This window comes from Sinocyclocheilus anshuiensis, unplaced genomic scaffold (genome assembly GCF_001515605.1).
Source record: "Sinocyclocheilus anshuiensis isolate Anshui unplaced genomic scaffold, SAMN03320099.WGS_v1.1 scaffold728, whole genome shotgun sequence".
NCBI classification, from domain to species: Eukaryota; Metazoa; Chordata; class Actinopteri; order Cypriniformes; family Cyprinidae; genus Sinocyclocheilus; species Sinocyclocheilus anshuiensis.
Window position 1 is genome coordinate 92,058 of NW_015555767.1, and position 21,579 is coordinate 113,636.

General features: G+C 36.0%; 3 protein-coding genes and 1 pseudogene across 4 annotated transcripts in view; 1 reads left to right on the plus strand and 3 right to left on the minus strand.

Annotated features, from left to right (window-relative positions):
- The first annotated feature begins 329 nt into the window (after positions 1 to 329).
- LOC107674248 (GTPase IMAP family member 4-like) lies at positions 330 to 2,278 on the plus strand. The gene is made up of 4 exons (XM_016468180.1): positions 330 to 444; positions 954 to 1,075; positions 1,171 to 1,207; positions 1,414 to 2,278. The coding sequence occupies exons 1-4, from the start codon at positions 426 to 428 to the stop codon at positions 2,253 to 2,255; spliced, it is 1,020 nt and encodes a 339-aa protein (XP_016323666.1). The 5' UTR covers positions 330 to 425; the 3' UTR covers positions 2,256 to 2,278.
- Positions 2,279 to 3,778: 1,500 nt separating this feature from the next.
- Positions 3,779 to 6,424, minus strand: LOC107674179 (GTPase IMAP family member 4-like; annotated as a pseudogene).
- A 348-nt stretch (positions 6,425 to 6,772) lies between these two features.
- LOC107674180 (GTPase IMAP family member 4-like) lies at positions 6,773 to 8,600 on the minus strand. The gene is made up of 3 exons (XM_016468082.1): positions 8,542 to 8,600; positions 7,619 to 7,732; positions 6,773 to 7,467 (listed from the first exon to the last, which is right to left on the minus strand). The coding sequence occupies exons 1-3, from the start codon at positions 8,555 to 8,557 to the stop codon at positions 6,773 to 6,775; spliced, it is 825 nt and encodes a 274-aa protein (XP_016323568.1). The 5' UTR covers positions 8,558 to 8,600.
- A 7,106-nt stretch (positions 8,601 to 15,706) lies between these two features.
- The window catches only part of LOC107674262 (dual specificity testis-specific protein kinase 2-like), a 14,869-nt gene continuing 8,996 nt past the window's right edge, over positions 15,707 to 21,579 (minus strand). For both annotated transcript variants that reach the window (XM_016468201.1, XM_016468200.1), the window contains 8 exons: positions 20,525 to 20,573; positions 20,287 to 20,433; positions 19,316 to 19,398; positions 19,048 to 19,138; positions 18,877 to 18,960; positions 18,115 to 18,201; positions 17,891 to 17,987; positions 15,707 to 17,096 (listed from right to left, as the gene is read on the minus strand). In XM_016468201.1, the coding sequence (XP_016323687.1) occupies positions 16,048 to 17,096; positions 17,891 to 17,987; positions 18,115 to 18,201; positions 18,877 to 18,960; positions 19,048 to 19,138; positions 19,316 to 19,398; positions 20,287 to 20,433; positions 20,525 to 20,573 (1,687 nt within the window). In that variant the 3' untranslated portion in view covers positions 15,707 to 16,047. The remainder of the gene's footprint in view (positions 17,097 to 17,890; positions 17,988 to 18,114; positions 18,202 to 18,876; positions 18,961 to 19,047; positions 19,139 to 19,315; positions 19,399 to 20,286; positions 20,434 to 20,524; positions 20,574 to 21,579) is intronic.

Sequence of the window (21,579 nt, forward strand, 5' to 3'; positions counted from 1 at the left end):
CTGTCAAGCACACTTCAACAGACTATGGACAGATGGGTAACTGCACCTGTGAGTGAGCGCACTCAATGGACTACATAAACCAACATGAATTCCAATTTGGAAACAGAGCATCTGTCAAAACCATCATTTTAATCCGAAGAGAAGTCGAAGCACGATTTACTTAATTAATACTCCTCAGCAAGTAACTTAAACAGGAGGAATCTGCTAGAATGATGAAGAAGAAAAAAATCATTATTGTGCAGTAGCACTTTATCATCTGTAGGTGGCAGTCGACACCAGGTAACCCTTCAAAAGAAAGCCTAGTAACTTTTGACAGCGAAACCGAAACGGAAACAAAGTTAACACAAACAAACTTCTAATGTAGCCTAGTTTCTGAATAAAGACAGTATTCAATAGGCCTACGTCACGACGCAGATACTCGCACGATGTGTTCCTCATTTAAAGGTAAGTTCTAGGCCTTTATGATGGATACATTTAAGGTACATTATATTATGCAGCCATTATAAAATGAGAATGGTACTTCCTTAATTCGACAATATATAGTAGGCCTACTGTATTTAAAGCAACATCAAAGAGAGCTGGTGTAAAACTAATAAAAGATTAATGAGGAATAGGCTACTTGCATAAAAAAATGAAAGATGTATATAATAGAGCAACTGAAATATTCTGATAGCAACTTATCTGTAGATTACATTAGGGTAGTGGATTTTGTATTAAATTTTTATTTGCATGTAATGTCAGAACTGTGGCACAGCGCAGTTCTTGATGTGTTAGAGGACGTTCAAACTGCAACATGTCCAGTCCGGTTCTGCCCTGTCTCCTCTTCACTGCTTTTGTTATTTAGCAAACGAAAATAATAATGACTACATGTCAAATTCATCTTTTGTGAGCACTGATCAATTTTGAATGTATAGCAAGAACTTTACTTTTTTTATTTTTATTTTTTTTTATAGTGCAGAGGCAGAGCATTTCTCTTGGACCATCAGTAATGACTTCAAAGTCGTGGATCCTATCTTTCTCTACAATACTACTGGTGCTTTGTGCAATTGTTGCTGTCATTGCAATAGGGATTCAGGTATGCTTGTATGTATATTTCAACCTTTTCTGTTTTTTTTTAACATATTTAACCAAATGTGATGAAAACGTATAATTTTATGTAAACACTTCTAGATGTTCAGGCAACAAAAACATGACTTGGATGACATAGGTAAATCTATCTATCTATCTATCTATCTATTGTAATGTAACCCTTTGACATTGTGAAGTGTGCATGACTTCCTTTTTTGTGTTACCAAAACATGCTTGACTTTGTAATAGAAAGTGTCATGTTAAATTTATATAACTTAAGGTTGTTCATGTTTTATCAGATATTTAAGATATGTATTCAATGTCATATTCTTGTTTATGCAATAGCTGCATCAGTGCATCATCCAGGCGAACCGCTCCGTATTCTTCTGGTTGGAAAAACAGGGGTGGGAAAAAGTGCAACAGGCAACACAATCCTGAGAAAAAAGTTTTTTAAATCGGAGATATCTTCCTCTTCTGTGACTGGACAATGTGAAAAATTTCATGCAATTATAAATGGCAGAAAAGTGTCCGTCATTGACTCTCCAGGTCTGTTTGACACCAGCCTAACTAAAGATGAGGTGATCAACAGAATTAAACGCTGTATTCCTCTCTCTGCTCCTGGTCCACATGTCTTCTTAGTTGTGATTCAGCTGGGCAGATTCACAGATGAAGAGGCAGAAGCTGTTAGAATCATTCAAGCTGTTTTTGGTGAGGAATCTTCCATGTACACCATGGCACTGTTCACTCATGGAGATCGACTGGAGGGCAAAAACATTCACACATTTGTGCGGGACAACCCAAATCTGCTCAGTTTCATCAAAACATGCAATGGACGATACCACGTGTTCAACAATAAAGAACAAAATCCTGAACAGGTCATTCAGTTGCTTGACCAGATTGATAAAATGGTCACTGGGAATGGTGGGCAACACTACACCAGTGAGATGCTTGAAAAGGTAGAAAGAGCAATTGAGAAAGAGAAACAACGTATCCTGCAGGAGACAGCAGAGCAGAGACAGAAAGAGTTAGAAATTCTGAGGACTCAACTTGAAGATGAGGCCTACGAAAAAGCTAAGAAAAAACTGAACAATGATTACGAGCAGCAAGCAAGATGGGAAGCAGAGAGGAACCCTTCATTTATAATGAAAGTGGTCAATTATTTGAAGAAACTGTTCAACTTTGTCTAAGCCAGTTCATCTCCAATGGACACATTACTTGTCTTCATCAAAAAATTTAAAACAAATAATGGTCTTTTCTAGTTTCATACATATTTCATACACTTGTGGTTTTGTAAGTGTTATGATTATTTTGCTAAATTAGTCCTAGAAATTCTTGTATATCTCTCCCATTATTTGAAACTTTTAACAGGGAGAGTCCATAAAATAGTTTTTAATACTCCACTTGCATCAGTATCTACAATTTGTGTCCATAAATCGTAAAAGTAAATAAAGACTCGATTTTGTTTAGCTGTTATCTGAATTACTTCAGTTGTTTTCACATTATTAAAATTGCATTTGAACATGATATAAAATGTGTTTGTTTGAAACTCAGCATATATGCAGCCAGCTGACGTTGAAGTTTTATTTTCAACTGTTTTTAAAGCATTGATTCTTTAATTTTGTTCAAAATTGTCTTTCTAAAGATGAACAGCTTACATTTTTTCTTTACATGTTTCGAATTAAGGAAAACATACTTTAATGCTTTGCATCAACTGCTCAATTAAAAACATTACCACATGTCTGCTCATACCTGGTATTCAGTCTGAAGTCTTGTTAATTTAGTGCTGCAATATTGAACATTCTATTACCTTATATCAGTATCTTAGTTCCTATTTTATGGTATCTTAGTTTCTTGGTTTCTTAGGCCTATACATACCCATTGTGTGTGTGCGTGTACTGTATGTGCACTTGTTTGCAACACTGTGTTAAACATAGTATTATACACAACAGTGTTTTCTGAATGGTTCAGTGTTTTTGAACAAATTGGGTGAGTTGACTGATTCAATGACTCATTCATAAACTTCTTTCGTTCCTGAATGAATCATCATTTTTGAATGATTTAGTTGAATATATTGACTTATAAAGACAGTTGCAGAATTTGGAACTGTATACTGTTTTTATTATTTTTGCCAGAGTAATGGCAGTAATACGAGTAATGTGCTAAGTTGCTGTTCCGATTTCAGCAAGTCACTTGTTTCGCTCATGTAAGAATCAGTGTTTTGAATGAATCAGTTCAATTAATCAGTTCACTGAAAAATTCCCTTCAAAGACTCTTAGTCTGTCTGGAACTTGTGAACAGACAAACAAACACTTCTGGATACTTAAGTCTCACTTAAAACCTTAAAATGTGACTCTTTTACACCTGGTATTAACATCCTTTTTAATTGTTTTTTTTTTCTTCACAAGTGGTCAGTGCTAAATATAAGTATAAATGGGGTCTGAAATGTTTTCATCGGATCGCTGAAACCACATATGTAGGTAATCATTTTGAACAATTATCATTTTATGAAATGCATTGCATAAGTGTGCATGTGTTAATTAATGCAAATAAATCTATATATATTTTTAATGGTTCCTTAATTCTCCAGATAACATTTGGGCTAACTGTATATATACACACTGTATATGCTACTATAGATGGGTTAGTGCAGTCTGCAGAGGTTAAAGTTATTTGGGCTGGTCTCTAAAAAGATTCATAAACCTACAGGTGTTCAACCAGTATCATTCATTGATTTTGTCCTTTGAAGGTTTCTCATAATGAACTTTTCAAGAGTAGTAAACAGAAACTCTGCAATTACTTTGAGATACGTGTTGTTTCTTTCCGCTTTCTCTCTTGCCTCCCTCTCTTTCCTTTCCCACAGCTCTGTTATGGCCTGTTTCAGAGCCTCTGCTTCATATTTGATTTTCAGATCCTCCAGTTCTCTGCTTCTCTGCTCTTCGTTTTCCATTAAGATTCGCTGTTTTTCCTCTTGAATTGCAATCTCTGCCTTCTCTAGCATTTCACTGGTATAACGGCGTCCTCCGTGCTCAGAATTTATCTTGTGTATTTTTTCAAAAAGTTGATCAACCTGCATGGCATCTTTGGACTCATTATTAAAAACACGATATCACTTCTGGCATTTCTTGAAGAGTATCTTCAAATCAGGATTGTCAGCGACAAACTCTTGGATATTTCTACCCTCAAACTTGTCTCCATGTGTAAACAAAATCATGGTATGCTTATTTGCATCTTCTCCAAAGATCTTGAGAAAGATGTCCACTGTGTCTCTGTCCTCTTTTGTGAAGTGACCAGGCTGAAGCACCAGCAAGAAGACGTGTGGACCGGGAGTAGAAAGGGGAATACACAGCTTAATTCTGCTGACCATCTCCTCTATAGTAAAGCTGGGGTCAAACAGTCCTGTTGTGTCAATAACAGCAACCTTTGTGCTGTTAACATTCTTTGTAGCTTTCCAGCAAACCTTTGTCACAGATGATGATGACAAATTCACTTTAAAAAACTTTTCATCAAGAATGGTGTTTCCAGTAGCACTTTTTCCAACTCCAGTCTTTCCCAAGAGAACAATCCTGAGCTCTTCACATGGATCCTGCTGCTCTGGCACTGTTTAAAAGCAATGAACAAATACATTGTAATACTGCATAATGTAATATGTTACATCATAAACATTTATATAAAATTTCACACTGAAATGAATATCTGTTGAAAATGTTTTTCTTCAAGAAGATGTGCCTATGTTTTATATATTTGTTTTTCTTGATAACAAAGCATTTGCTGCAGGAAATACCTGCTTTGCCATTGTCCTGAAACTTGTGTGAACTGTTGTACAGCACACAAGAATCAACAGCAACCGTGCAGCTATGAAATGATTAAATATTTGCAAGACCACAAAGTTCACTGTTGTGTCATTTAATGAATGCCAGTGGGACAGTTTTAAACTTTAATCCAAAAGCTCAAGTTTGCTCCTAGGTTTAGAAGACAAAAACTGAGAACAACTGCCTTTAATTCCACGTTTCAAGCACAGCTGAAATCAGTATATAAAAATTCATAACAATAAGCTATAATGACAAACTTTCTGTTAATCTTTTTATTTTATAACACAAACATAATGTTTACACCAGAATCAGTCATAAGTAAACTTTAACATACTGTTACCATCAACTAGTTACTACATTTTGAAACAGGCAAATATGAATGTGTTTTACATAAGATAAAACTTTACCATAGAAATGAATTGCATACATTTTTTTCAATGTTTAAAATAGTAAATATACATTATTTCTTCCAAACAGGCAATGTTTCAAAGGCACATTTGTGTATCTGCATTTCAAAGTGTTTTACATAGATGTCATTTCTCAACAGACTCTTTAAAACAGTTGGTGTACATTGCTATATTGCTATCATTTATTTCTTCATCAATTTCTTCACAAGATAAAGCAGTGGTACTAAACCAAATAAATACACTTTCTTGTTGTCCTTGTTGAACAGGCTGTGCAACATTTCCCAACATGCTTCACTTTGAGTCACATCTGCTTTCACCTTTGTTATCTCATCGCTTGAGGATTTTGGAAAATACTCTGGGATTTTACTCTGTGTTTGTGTCTTGGCAAATGCTGCATACGTAAACAGAGCTGCTGCAGCAGCAGCAGCAGTCGCAGCAGCAGCAATGTAGAAGTGCCATGTATTCCAGGACTTTCCCTGCTCCTTGTTTGTTGTCCTAACAAAATATTTTTTGTTTCTCTTTCCCAACTGACTGTCCACTTTCTCAAAGAGCTCACTGACCTGACTTGTGTTTTCTCTGTCATTATTATTAAACACATGATACTGTGATCCACATTTTTGGATGAGTTTCTGCAGGTTTTTATCCTCCCCTACAAACTGGTCTACACTTTTATTCTTAAGTTTGTCTCCATATGTAAAAAGTACTATTGTGAACAAATTCACATTTGAGCACAGCATCTTCTGGAGTATGTCCATCACATGTCTTTCTTGCTCAGTGAAGCGGCCCAACTGAATAATGAAGGGAAAAGCATGGGGTCCGGGTTCACACAGAGTCAAGGCTCTTTCTAGCTCCTGCTCTACATTTGTATTAGAAGCATCACAGTTTAATAAGCCAGGAGTGTCTACAACAGTCACTTTCCTCCCACAGACAACAGCATCCCTCCGTTCACTTGTTGATGTGAGAGAGGTGGCGCTGAGGTCTGAGTGAAACTCCTCTCGGCCCAGAATGGTGTTTCCTGCTGCACTTTTCCCAACTCCCTGAAGGCCGACCAGAATCAGTCGAAGGTGCTCCTTCACTCCTGGAAAGATGGAACTTAATTTGTTCAAAAAGAAAAGAAAATTCAAAACTCAAGGTCGGCATTCATAACCAGTGCTCTAACAAACACAAAATGATGTTACAAACAACAAACATTGCACGTAGTAAGCATACGTTTAAGTCATCAAGTATCTAAAAACAAAACAAAACATTTTTTTCACTCAGTTATTTTTTATTAATTTCAGGTTTGCATTACAATTATGCATTGTAGTATACTAAAACAAATTACAGTGACCCAGTATAATAAAGTTTTTCCATTAGCTAGCACTGAGTGTGTAGACATAAAATATAAGAGCTACTGTCATTTGTTATTTTGAATAATAATAATAATCAAGGAATATATTGCTAATCAATGACAATCCAATGATGGATTAACCAATCAGAGAACTTTTCTCATTGAAGTTGGCAGGCTTTTAAAGCAACAGCACCAGCAGCAGCAGCAGCAGCAGCAGCAGCAACTCCTGCCACTACCGAACCGGCTTTCAGAAACTTATTGTTTCTTTCTGCTCTGTATCTCGCTTCCTGTTCAGTCATTTGTTGTTGCAGCATAAGCCTTTCTTTTTCTTCCTCTATTGCTCTCTCAGCTGCCTGAAGCATTTCATTTGTGTAATACTCTTCACCATTTACAGTCACAAGCTGCTCTATTTGTTCAAACAGCATGTTGACCTGGTTTGGATCATTTTCTTCATTGTCAAAAACATGGTATCGGCCACTTGTAGTCTTGACAAAGTCAAGCAGATCAGGACTGTCTTTAACAAATTTATGGATGCTTTTCTGTCCACGCCTCAGCCTGTCTCCATGAGTGAACAGCACCATGGTGTATTTTGATGCTTGTTCACCAAAGATTTTCTGAATTTGCTCCACAGATTTTTTGTCCTCTGCTGTAAATCTCCCAAGCTGCACAACCACGAGAAAAACATGAGGGCCTGGCGCAGAGAGCGATATGCACAGTTTAATCTTTGCCTCAATCACAGTTTGTTCCTCTTTTGTGTCAAACAAGCCTGGAGTGTCAATAACGGCCACCTTTTGCCCATTGACATCTCCTCTGGCCTTATCACAGTCTATGGTCACAGAGGAGGAGGACAGTTCTGAATTACATTTACATTTACATTTACATTTAGTCATTTAGCAGACGCTTTTATCCAAAGCGACTTACAATTGGGGGATACATAAAGCGATTCTTCTCTCTCTTTTCCACCTCTATCATGTGTTTCCAAACCATTCCGGTTGTCTTAAACTTGGAATTAAACTTGTTTTCTCCCAGGATGGTATTTGCTGCTGCACTCTTTCCTACTCCAGTCTTTCCAACCAGCACAATTCTTATTTCATCACTGCTCTTCTGAGTCCTCTGCACTGTTAAAGGACAAGGACATTATTACATCTGTATTATTTCTTAAGGGTTGGATTTGTTGTGACGAAATTGTGGAAAATAGTGATTTTCTTTATTTGCAAAAAATATCAGTATTTTTGTAGACAATTCATGCTGTATATCACCCATTGTCCTCAGTTAAAATGACACTTTAGCACATCCTCACCTTATCTATTTTTATCACCTCCCTTGGCCCTGTTCATCAACTAACAACGTACATGATATTAGAACTCGAAATGTTCCGGAGATACAATTTATAGTCCTATTTGAGATTCCCATTTCAAACCCATATTCTAATGGAACATTTTTTAAAACATTGCAGAGGAGTGTTTATGATGGTATTCATTATGTCATCAATTCTGTTCCACATAAGTGTCAAAACTTTGGTGCATTCTATGCATTACAACCAGATATTTTGCATCATTCAGTTTCATAATCATGAGGAAAACAGCCACCATCACCATAATTCAGTATATAAAAATTACAGCATATGAACAACATTGTAAAGTGACAGTGCTTTTGGAAGATGTATTATTTTATTTTGTTTAGCAAATCAAATAATGAAATGAATGCATAAAATGCTCTATTACATGGATGTCGTTTCGCAGTCATTTCTCAATCTTTTTTCATTATGTTAATATCCTTTAATGAATTGTTCCTGTATATTTTTTTTCAGTGCTCTTCTGCAATGGTACATTTCGAACCATAATTGGTACATTTGGAACATAAATTAAATACTCAAATCTAATAGCAATAATATAGAAAGAGATGTTGTGAAAAAATCATGATTTACCTTTTTCGGCTTCCATAATATTGAAGTGGATAGGTGTGGGTGGGTATATTTGTTGAAGGATTTCTGGTGCACTTTGCTGAAGATTTAGTGTGGAAAAATAAATCATTGAGTCTCTTTATATTCTGCCTCTTTTAGCCCTCCCATATCCAAGTAAATATTGCAAATCTGCAAGCATGCCCCACCCACTATGTTCCAAATTTCCATTTGCTCTATGAAGTGGATGATGTAAGGACTGTAATCGACTGTTGATGTCGGCTTGGTGAATTACAGTCTTCAGGTTTAGGTGAGGAGGTAAGGTTAGCATCAGGAAATCAGGGCACAACAAGTGGGATAAAAACCTTGGCAGAACACAGGTTTGGCCACATCAAGCGCCGAGTAAATGGTCACACCACTAGGGCATCAACAGAGGCTGGGTTGGTCCAGCATTAATATGGTTCCTTTAAATACGTGTTATAACATAAGGGGCTTTCGCACTGGAGGAACATTTTCATACCTCCTATAAAACTATTGGCAGAATTGGCTCTTTTTTGGCGTGTTCACACCTCAGGAACTAGGAACTCGGTTTGGGGGAACTTAATTAGCTCCTACTTCAGAGTAGGGTCTAAAAAAATTAAATTGGAACTATCAGTGACGTAAGTGTTCACTGATTGGCCAAAATATTTTTAAAAAGCCATGTAAACATATTAACTCCACAAACTTGGAAAACAGCGATAACGGCATTTACCTTTTGTCTGCAATGTTGTGTTCTTTTCTCAGCCTCGATGATATGTAACACTTTAAGTTGTCATAGGAGAATTCGTCTCTTAGCCCCACTTTTTGCTCTTTCAATCACGTAAATTTTACATTCATCTTCTTTACTGTCCACGTCACTGTCGGCCGCTTCAGAGTTCCTGCTGCCGGTACGAATGCAACCAGGAAAACTCACAATCACTTCCGCGTTTCACCTCAGCCAGCTCAGTTACATCCGGTGCAGTTAACTTAAGTTCCTAGAACTACTCGGTGCGGAATGCACTATATAAATATACACCTTAGAAAACCAACCTTTGTAAATTTGGCAGTGAACTTGACACTCTCCATTGCAAAATGATAAGTCTATTTTACTCAAGTGGGTAATGCTTTATTTTAAGGACCAATTCTCGCTATTAATTAGTTGCTTATTAGCATGCATATTACTAGCATATTGGCTGTTTATTAGTACTTATAAAAGTCGGCTTTCGCACAAATGCTTTATTCTGCATAGCCATATTTTAGATCCCTTAATCCTACCCCATACCTAAACTTAACAACTTACTTAACTTAACAAATAACTATTAATAAGCAGCAAATTAAGAGTTTGTTCAGGGAAAACTCTTAGTTAATAGTGAATATGTGTTCCCTATTCTAAAGTGTTACCAACAAGGGTAATGCATACTGTTCTACTGGGTTGAAGAGTTAAACAAGGACAAGAGTTAAATAAAGTTGGGCTGCATAATCCCTGTACACACAATCTTTCTTCTGTCATTTTTGTTCTAAGTAAAACTGAAAGTAGATTTTAAAAATGTTGCTGGGATGTTATGATTTTCAATACACCACAAATGGCTTATGCAAAATGAGAACTTTGTTAAAATCGTTCTCTTTTATCTGCCATCTAAAATGGCCCTATTGCTTGTAGTGTGGATTGTTTTTCTTCCTATATATTTGGTGGGAAATTTCAGGTTTACATCATTTGTCCTTGCATGTTTATGTCATGGGCTACTGTATATATCACTTAGCCTATTGAAGTTTCTAAAGAAGAGCCATGTACAACAAACAGTGAATAACTTTTTTTTACAAGCTATTATTGAATTGTGTTCAGCCCTGAGGAGAATACACTTTTCAGCCCTGAATAGAAATACAAACTACACCAACAATGTAGCTGTTGAAACACCTGTGCAATATTTGCTATAGTTTCTGTTGGTGATGCAGGTTATTTTCATTTACTGAACTGTCCTATTATTTAGTTTCATTTGTTAAATGTAGTTCACATGGTAGTCAGGTTCATCAAAAGTAATGGATACCAATTCACCCGAAATGAAAATACACTGTGGCATTTTCAAAATATTTTCTTTTATTTTTCAAAATATCTTCTTTTTTTCACAGAAGAAAGAAAGTCTAGGTTTGGAACGAAACCGGTCAAGTTATTTTTTGTTATATTTTTTTGCATATGAAAAGTCATTAGGCACTGATGGAATATTCTAAATATATTGTTTGGAAAGACCATTGCCCTTTGTCAGACAGAGCTGATAGAAAGCTTGTACTGGGTTTTTCCTATAATATGCAGTATTTTCTGAGCTGTGTACAATGAATATGCAAGGACCTGGTGTACAAGTCTCTTGATAAGCACACACTTAAACTTACTCAGAGACTTAGATTAATTGTGGCATAATATTATTATGACAAAACAATTAACAGGATGCCAAACAGGATGGAACGCAATAGGGTAGAATGCTTTAGACTGAGAGTCACTTAGCTTTTGTTAGTTAAAGGGATATTTAAAAAGACTAACAGTAAAGTGAAACTGAGGACAGAGATGCCTATATATATATATATATATATATATATATATATATATTAAATCACACCTATATGCTATTCAGTAATTTTAAATATTATATATTTATATACTTATTTGTAGATTAGGATACCTGAGACCAACACTTCATTCGGTGGTGTTCTGGAAGAAATAGAGAGAATTAAATTATGTCAGTATCTTAGATTGGTGGTCCTTTTCCAACTATACATGTATTTGTGCTTTGTATACAAAAACCATAGCCTATTGAAACTATTGAATTACAGAAATTATTTATTATAATTATCTGTTTCATAAGTCATGAAATAGATTGTAATAGCAATTAGACTTAACAAAATAAGTCTTGCATGTCATGATTCATCTAACAGAACAAAAAAAATAGTTCCGAATTGTCCTGCTTGGAAAGACAGGGCTTGGGAAAAGTGCAACAGGAACCACCATCCTGGGGGAAGTATCTTCAACTCCAGTCTTTTAGTTTCATCTGTTACTCAAAAATGTAAAAGGAATTTAGGATTATTAAGGGAAGAAAAAAATGAAATTATTGACAATCCTGGTCTTTTTGATACAAGTATGACTGAAGAAGAGGTAGAGAATTACACTGACAGATTGTGTGGTAAAAAGGCATTAAATTATACAATGGCGGTGTTTACTTACAGAGATCAGCTTAGAGAGCAGCACATGAAAACATTTGTGCACAGCAATTCAGAACTACAAGCATTTGTCAGAAAATGTGGAGAACGCTGAGGAGCAACAGGATTCAGGACAGGTTATGCAACTGCTAGACAATATTGATGAAATGGTGGAGAATACTACACTAATGGCATGCTTCGGGAAGCAGAGAGAGCAATTGAGGAAATTAAACAAATATTCCTAAAAAAATGAAGAAAAGAGAAAAAGAGAGATGGAGGCTCTAGCATGTGAGCATCTAAATCTAGAACGTGAATGACTAGAGAAAATGAAAATGCAATTAGCTACGAAACAGGAGGACCTGGCAAGAATACAAGCTGAGAACAACAATTTTGGCAACTCTTGGAATGTGTTAAAATGGGCTTACAATCTCATCAAATTCTGGTTTTCAAAATAATGGTTGTTTCATTGTATGCTTTGTTTGCATGTGTTTTACATTTACATTACATTTACATTTAGTCATTTAGCAGACGCTTTTATCCAAAGCGACTTACAAATGAGGGCAATAAAAGCAGTCAAAACTAACAAAAGAGCAACAATATATAAGTGCAAATGACAAGTCTCGGTTAGCCTAACGCAGTACACGTAGCAAGGTGTATATATATATATATATATATAATCAATCACAACTCCAAGGTTTCTAGCTGTTTTTGAAGGAGTTATGGTTGATGAGCCTAACTGGATGGTGAAATTTTGATAAAGTGATGGGTTTGTTGAAACCACAAGCAGTTCTGTCTTAGCCAGGTTGAGTATAATAAAGTTAGTAAAGTTAGTGTTGTTTTCACTAACGTTTCTCAGCAGAGAATCAGAAGAGCAAATGTTTTGAATTTTTTTTTTTTTTACAGATGGCATTTTTACAGTGGTGCAAGGTGTCCAAAATGATCATGTCGTCCTACACAAATGTTTTCTACAAAGAGCACAAAATTTAAACTTAAAACTTTGATTTTCAACTTTTTTTCTCTGTTTTTTTAGACTAACGAAGTTTTTGACCACTGCTATTATAGTGTATGTACAAACAAATTTGCTGTGAATGACCACATCTACAGAGGGTGTCTTTTCTTTCACTCTGTATGTTTTTCTTTCTTTTTAATCAAAATGATTTAAGAGTATGTGTAATCCTTTGGTTTTCCACACTTAACTTTTCTAGATACTGTTCTGGTCTGTTTTGCTAACTTTGAAAATGTATCAGCCTGATTATTATGCTAAGTATATATGCCATATTTATACATATTAAAAAATGTTTACTGTAAAACACATTACTGTCAATCTTGTTCCCATCTGATCATTTTGCTGACAGGAGAGTAGTGAGAGAGAAGGACTGGGATCATATGTTCCTATAAACACAACACTGGATTATGGCACAATGCTTGTCAGTTTTCTGATTCAGCTCTGTAGCTAAAACAGTTTCTACAAACATTTCAAATACGTTTTAATGTAAAAAAAAAAAAAATGACAGAGCTTCTACATTCAATCTTTTTTTAATTTATGACATTTTCATAAATAACAATTCACTGACATTTATTAAAGCTGCTGTTCCCCAGAACTAATAGAAGTAATCATAGTGGTAAGTGCTTTGCTTTCAGAGAGAAAGCGCTTCTCTCTTAAAAAGAAAAATCATTATACAATAACGATGGACCTTACAAATCCATCCATGTCCCATCCGCTATAACATCACTTCATCACTGACACAAAGGAGGTAAGTTCTGAATGTATGTGCAATACAAATACACATTATCAAATTGCTTTCATCTCTTCTGTGCATGGAAAATTATAGTCATAATCAAGCCGACTTTTCATTATCAGCTTCTGAGTTTAACAGCCCAATTCTATGCTTCACATTAATATTAGAAAATGTATACTTTTCAAGAACCTAATGAATTCATTCATTTAAACATATTTCTCACCAACTATTAAAAATATAAGTTACTGTTTAAACCAAGAGCACTTATTGCATCCACATTGAATTCAGATCTGTATAAGACAAAAACGTCTTGAGACAACTTCACCTCTGATGCCAGTCTGAAGGGAAGTTTTAACGTGCTAGACAGCTTCTTGTCTATTGTCATGCATTGATATGTACAGATCACTCTTTTGTACAGTACTCAGCATGCATATACTTCCTATGCTTATCTCATAAGCAAATGTACATAAACAAGCATGAGGAAATTCAGTGGATGTGTTTCTGAGGCGTAATCCACACGTCAGAAACATTTCAGCATATCAGACTATCTCAGATTTTGCATAAACTGATGCAAAATTTCAGTTTAGACTCAATATGAATTACCGTTTCAGTCCCAGACTAATATTGACCCACACTGAATCTAGATTCCTTTACTCTCATGTTCAAATACAAAGCAGATTTGTTGATCATTTGTGCTGGGGGGTGTCATATTTGTCTTGAGGGCACGTCAGCGGCATGAGGAAACACTTTCTGCAAGTTCACTTTTGATATTTTAAATACGATTCCATACCTTGAACATCACAAAAAAGCTTAACTAGATCAAATGTGAAGGTAAATGTCCTCTAACACCTCTCATGTGAAAGGAATCTTTTTTTAATAACAACAGCAGCAGTGATCTAACAAGAGTGTATCCTCCAGACCACTAGGGGGAGATAAAAAAAAAAAAGTAAACTGCTATCTTCTACAAGCACTCCTGCACGTAGAAGTTTTCATTTAAAAACACTTTACATAATTTACTGCATACATTGCATCTAAACATACACGTGTATCACAAAAATGTCTCAACAAATGTCTGACATCAGTACTCAGTGTCACACACCCAATAGTCCACTCTCACAGCAAAGTAAAGAGCATTCAGTCTTTCAGAGGAATGCTTACAATAAATAAATAATCAGATAATACGCTTAAAATGCTTGACATGCCACATTATCATGTAGGTCTCCCTTACTACAAACACAGTATTTGATTTTTTTCTTTTTAAACAGTGGCTTTCAGTCAAAAACATTTATGGAGCCAAAATGAGCACACAATAAAAAGCAGCCATTATTGTACAGTAATGATATATTAAGTTATTCTGAATTACGGCAAAAAAAAAGACCATGATAAAGAACTGGCACTATGGAACCAGCATGCCTTTTTATTCCTCACTTCTATCTTGTGTCTCGTACACACTGAAGGGATAGTTCACCCAAAAACAAAATGCTTTACTGCTATATATAGTGCGATATGAAAAAATAAATAAATAAATAACAGCAACAAAAAAACAGGACTTTTCAGCAGATGGCTTTAATATATTGCTGCATTATGGGGGGAAAATTAATTCTAGAATAAGTGCATTATATGCAATAATTTTTTTTATTTGAGTGTTCACACTTAAGTTTACAAGATACAACTTAAACCTCTTTCTTTAACCATAAATTAAACATAGTTTAAAAAAAAATCTCTTTCCACTTAAGTTTTCATAGGCCACATTCCCATTGTTTTTGTCTAATTCAAAATAACTATAAAACAATTATTATTATTATGATTTTTTTTGTGATTATTATTCAATAAAAATATTAAACAAAACAAGAAATTTATTGTAATAATTGCATTGTACTGGAAATTAAAAAATTGGGTATTTAATAAATGTGATTTTAATTTATAGTACAACAGTACAATTATAATACTAATATTTGTGCCTTAGTTGCTTTATTTTTAAACATTAACCCATCAAGCTTTCATTTTGGCGAGCTGCTAGCATATAAATATATGCACTGCTGGTTTCAGAGAGAAGTGCGGCACTGTTCATTTACAGTACATGTGCATGTGCTCTCAATCTGACACTGTCAGTGAATATATTTTTTTCAATTAAATCACAACCTGTGCAATTTGACAATCACACTAAGCCATATCACAATATCGGTTCAATTTTTTATATATTGTGTAGCCCTAAAAAATTCTGTCATTATTTACTCACCCTCATGTCAAAACTGTATGACTTTCTTTATTCTGTAAAATAGAAAGAAGATTTATTTTTAGAATGTTTTAAACATCCATACAATGAAATAACACTGACTTTCACCGTATAGACAAAAAGCAGTGTGGCATTTTTTCAAAACATCATTTGTGTTCCACAGAATAAAGTAAGTCATACAGGTTTGGAACAACATCAGGGTGAGTAAGTGACAGAATTTTTATTTTTGGGTGAAAAATCCCTTTAATTCAATGTTTCAACCCGCACTGCATCCAGTAAGATAACCATACTGACATCAGAGATGCATCCTGACTGTGTGGCATTGCAGTTTCTGTGATGTCGCAGTGGTCATCTTTAGGTTTGGGCCTCTGGTAGGGGTAACCCTGGCTCACAAGTTGTTGTGGATGGAGCCTGTGATGCTCCCCGACAGAGCAGTCCCTTTGCTGTGGCTGCAGATGCTTCCCCTCCATTGAAGTTCCTGTACGGTCGTCGCGGAGGTCCACGGCGCGACGGAGGAGCTCCACGTAGGCACATGGAAGGGAAGCTGAACCCAGCCAGACAGCAGGCTGGACAAGAAATGACATCATCTTGTTCGTTAGTGGGAGGTAAAGGCTCCGGGGCGGGGCCTCGGTATCCATTCAGTCTTGCCCATGCCATTGGCCGCCCAGGCCTCAGCAGTCCATTGTTATTGTCCAAACGGGGAAGGGGAGGTAATAATGGTGGTCCGTTAGAGATGGGTGTAGCCCAACCATTAGACTGCAAGGACGAGGAATAAGAAGAACCGCTGATAAGCCGCTTCCCTGACACGTTTCCTTCTGCCGTGTCGGGCGAGCTACTACAGTCCATGGGCTCTGTGAGGCTCAGGCCCTCCTTCTCCACATCGTCATCTTCCTCTTCCTCTTCCTCTTCTAACCGTTCTAAAGACACCATATCTAAGTCCAGAATCAGGCCTGAGCCCTCCACCACGTCTTGCCGTCCTTCCACCTCTTTCTCTTTCATTCCATCTCTCAGTTCTTCAGTCCCCTCCTCCTCTTCCTGGCCCTCTTGGTCTCGGGAGGGTAGCTGTCGCCCCAGCTCGGGGGTGCACGGCAGGGAGCGACACCTTCGAGGGGGTCCTCGGAGCCCCGGGCTCCTGTTTAGTGGTGGGGAGGCACAGGGGTCTGGAGGAGGTGGAAGGGTAAAGGTAAGAGAGATGACAGATTTGCTAGGGGTGTCGAATAGCTTGATACGACCACCGTTGAGGTCTTGGCGAAGAGAGAATGGGTTGACCCGTGCAGGTGTGCCTAAACATGGTGATGTGGCAGGAGGCAATACGTCTGACTGACTACGGGACAGGCGCTGGTCACCAGGATGGCATGGCGAGCTTCTCCTCCTATACGGGCTGACGTCAATGGCAATGGGTTCTGAGGAAACCACAACAAGAATGGGTTGTCTAAAGACTAGTAAAACTGAAAAATTATTTCTTGGTGAATGTTGTAAAAAAAAAAGTGATAAAAAAAAAAAAAAGTGATTTTAAAAATGGGTAAATATTTTTCATCTTTAATTTTGAGTTCTGAAAGAATGAGCTGTTAACTTGTAAAATGTATTTAAATTAACACGTGATGTACACTACCTTTCAAAAATTTGGAGTCAGTAATATTTTTTAATGTTTTTGAAAAAAAGTCTCTTTTGCCCACCAAGGCTGCATCTATTTAATAAAAAAATATTGTACAAATATTGTACAAATAATATTACAATTTAAAACAGCTGTTTTATCAAATTTAAAAAATAACTTATTCCTGTGATGGCAAAGCTGCATTTTCAGCAGCCATTATTACTCCAGTCTTTAGTGTCACATTATCCTTCAGAAATGATATGCTGATTTGGTGCTCAAAAACTTTTCTTCATTTTATTATTATTATTATCAATGTTGAAAACAGTTGTGCTGCTTCATATGTTTACATTATTTTTTTAAATATTTTTTTTGAAGTAGAAATGTTTTGTAACAATATTAAAGCCTTTACTGTCTTTGATAAATTTAATGTATCCTTGGTGAACAAAGGGATTAATATATATATAAAAAAATAAATACAAAAATCCTACTGAACCCAAACTGTTTAACAGTAGTGTATATATTCTTTATTTATTTATTACCCAATATTATTAAATAAATGGATTACACTGATTACCGGGCCCATGTTATCTGTAACATACTTACCAAGGATGACTGGAGTTTCACTCATCTTCCTCTCTCTCTCTATCCTCTCAAGTGTCAGTACTATTTCAGAGAAGGCAGGACGACTTTCTGCACTCATCTACCACAGAAAGAGGATAACAAATTAAAAACACAACTGAGAGCATGACATGGGCCATTTCATACCGTACTATACTCTGTGTTTCTGAATTTCTGTATACGAGTGTATATATGCATATGTAGCTTACACTGCAGCAACTGACAGCCAGGTGAAGGAATGAAGGTGGACAGTCTCCCACCATTTGCTCAAAGGTGTCCACATCCAGTCCAAAATCCTAAAGACAAATAGACAGATGATGTTACACACATACTGCTCTGATCAGGCATCTTTTCACACATAGGCAAATTTGAGATTAATCTTGAGCTTTGCAATAATGAACACCGTGTTGCTTTCTAAAAATGTTACAAAGTAATTACATATGAAAAATCTAGCAGAGGGAGGCAACACTCTAAAAATTAGATACTGATATCAAAGTCTAAACTGTAGTGGTCATGAAAAATTTAACATCAGTGGATTCTTAGATTGGATCTGGATACATTATATGGTTACTCATATGCACACACTTCATATTTAGAAAAAAAAACATGGGAGCAAATAAAACAAAACCAAAATAATCTAATTATTTTTGCATTCATTTGATTATGTTTTAATATGACAGATACATTTTGAGTTTTAATACAATTGCAGAATATCAATATTTCAGTTATCATTACCTGTTATCATTAACATTTATCATACCAGTTATCATTAACATTTCAGTTATCATAACATATGAAATATAAACATATCAAAGGCTTGAGGCTTGTCCTAGATTAAATTTAGCTATTAATTATTAGCTATTAAAGTAATTTTGCACAGAATTTTTTTTAGGCTTGATCTATGTCTGGTAAACCAGCTACATGATTTTGTGGTTGATTCTGTGCTTCATGTGGTGGTGTGAGAGATGTACCTCTGTTCGTGGGAGGATATCTGGGTCAGCCTCAATTCGAGCAATAATCTCACAAAGGATTATTCCATATGAAAAAACATCCACCTATGGTATAAAAATTATATGAATAAAAGTACACATGCACACAAGTAGAGTTGGATACTGATTTGCTAGTGTTCAAAGACAGGATACCTTCTCATTGTACAGCTCTCCTCTTAACATTTCTGGAGCCATCCAGTAGGGGGAGCCCACAACAGCCAACGGCTGCTTTTCAACACCATCACTGCAAACAAGAAAGACAAAGCATATTTGGGCTATGTTTGGAATATAGCCTTCTTGGATGGCCATTGTACTTTTGCTTGTATCTCTGGTCAAGTCCTGATCCATTTAAAATGTCATCATCAAATGTGTGTCAAAAAAAGCTATATTATTTGTGTGTAAAAAGGAGAGATGCACTGACCTGTAATCAGGGATTTTCTCTGCCAGCCCAAAGTCCCCAACCACAGCAGTAAAAGCACCATTGTCACAACGGACCAGACAATTCTGTACAGTACAGTAGTATAGTCAGAGTATTTTATAAGGTATTTAATGTTAGGATATTTCAATGTTATTAATCATATAGCCTCATTTAAAAATGCTGCAGGGATGACGTATTTTTGTAGGCCAAGACCCAAAATGAATTATTAGCATTTTAGCACTTCTGGTTCAATCGTCCTGAAGTCAATGGGTTTTTTGAATAGGTTTTTGGTTAAAGGCCTAAAATAAGGTCTGTGGTAAGCACAAAGTCAAGATATTTGAATGTTTTATTCTATGACAAAAAATACATTAGTAATAATACCCCCTTGTGTGTTTTTTTAAAGCTTTTACTTGCTAACAAGTGGCTTGTTGCTAACAAGTGGCTAAATGGGACTACATAGGGTGTCAAGGATTTTAAACCTCATCACGCCAACCAGGTAAACCCATCTACTCACTAGTCTACTTTTACAGCCTCATTATGTTTATAATCGCAATCTTGAAAAGAATTCCAACTGAAACTTTCAGGTAAATGTGAAAAATGAAATAGTTATCAGAAGCTTAATGGTGGTGACGTTAAAATCATGTGACCAAGGTGTTGTTTGTTCACTTTTTACTTCTGGAGATTGTATTTAGGCTTCAAAATTAATCCAATTTGTGTTCCTTTTTGAATATTATCATGATGAACAAAACGTGTAAGAATCACAAACTTTTGCTAATCACAGTTTATTTTCTGCATTAATCCAAAAGCCAATGGAAAAATCTCATTTTGTCAAGAAAACCAGGATGATGCTAACTTCTGGGTTGGCCTACAAAAATATGACAACACAGCAACGCTTTTAACACCAGCGTGCAGCAAGCACAAAATGAACAGACATAGCTGCTGGCACAATAAACCATATATAACTGTGTCTGTACCTTTGATGTAAGATCTCGGTGGAAAATGCCCTTGCTGTGTAGATACTGCAGCCCTCTTGCAATGTCCAGAGACAGACCTATTCTCACGCTCCATGACAGATATATGTCACTGTCCAGCAGCTGCTCAAGGTTGCCCCCATTTATGTACTGTAAACATAGTGACATTACAGTTATCATCACATCAACCTGACAGTCCATTTACTCCTGAAGTCTGTGCATTTTCTGTGCAGTGTCTTACCTCCGTTAGAGCATGAAGCTGTCCTTCATGAACACACACCCCCAAAAACCTAATGAAGGTGAGAACAACTATTTATTTTCTATATTTTTTGGATACCTTTTGTGAATACGCATCTTTAACCTGAGGTAATTTCCCAATAGGTTAAATAAAATCTCATATTTATCAAATTCAAGTCAGACTCTACAAACACACAACCCAAGAAAAATATTATTTATAATCATTGCATTGTAGTATTTTCAATCATTCCATGCCTACAGAGAGAAGTATTCCCTGTTTTACAGTGCCTTGCGAAAATATTCATACCCCTTCATTTTTTTCACATTTTGTTAAGTTGCTGCCTTATGCTAAACTGCTTTAAATTACTTTTTTTCCCACATCAATCTACAATCCATACACCATAATGGTAAAGCAAAAAACAGGTTTTTAACATCTTTGCAAATTTATTAAAAATAAAAAACTTAAATGATTCCATTGCATAAGTATTCATACCCTTATCTGGGACAGTTGAAATTTAGCTCAGGAGCATTCATATTGCTTGTAGATGTTACTATACTTCGAGTGAAGTTAACCTGTGGCAAATTCAATTGAATGGGTATGATTTGGAAAGGCACACACATATTAATAAAAGGTCTAACAGCTGATAATGCATATGAGAGCAAAAACCAAGCCCTGAGGTCAAAAGAACTGCCTGTAGAGCTCAGAAACAGGTTTGTGTCAAACCACACATCTAGGGAAGATTTCAGAAAAAAAATCTGCTTCATTGAAGGGTCACAGAAGCATGTAGTCTCTGTTACCCTTAATGGAAGAAGTTTGAAACAACCAGGATTCTTCCTAGAGCTGACCTCCTGGCCAAACTGAGCAATTGGAAAAGGGTCTTGGTTAGAGTGGTGACCAAGAACCTGATGGTCATTCTAGTTGAGCTCCATGATCATATATGCAGATGGATGGCAGATAATTTCCAAATGATGATGAGAAAACCTTGTCACATCAAACAAAAAAAGACTTGAGACTGTAAAGGTGCTTCAGCGAAATATTTAGTTAAGGGTATGAATACT

Bases quoted from the DNA above. Each gene is read 5' to 3' on its own strand.
- LOC107674248 (XM_016468180.1), top strand. The intron at 1,076-1,170 runs GTATGCTTGTAT...AAACACTTCTAG, and splicing joins TCATTGCAATAGGGATTCAG to ATGTTCAGGCAACAAAAACA. The intron at 1,208-1,413 runs GTAAATCTATCT...TTTATGCAATAG, and splicing joins ACATGACTTGGATGACATAG to CTGCATCAGTGCATCATCCA.
- LOC107674180 (XM_016468082.1), bottom strand. The intron at 7,468-7,618 runs AGTTTAAGACAA...AATGTAATTCAG, and splicing joins AGAAAACAAGTTTAATTCCA to AACTGTCCTCCTCCTCTGTG.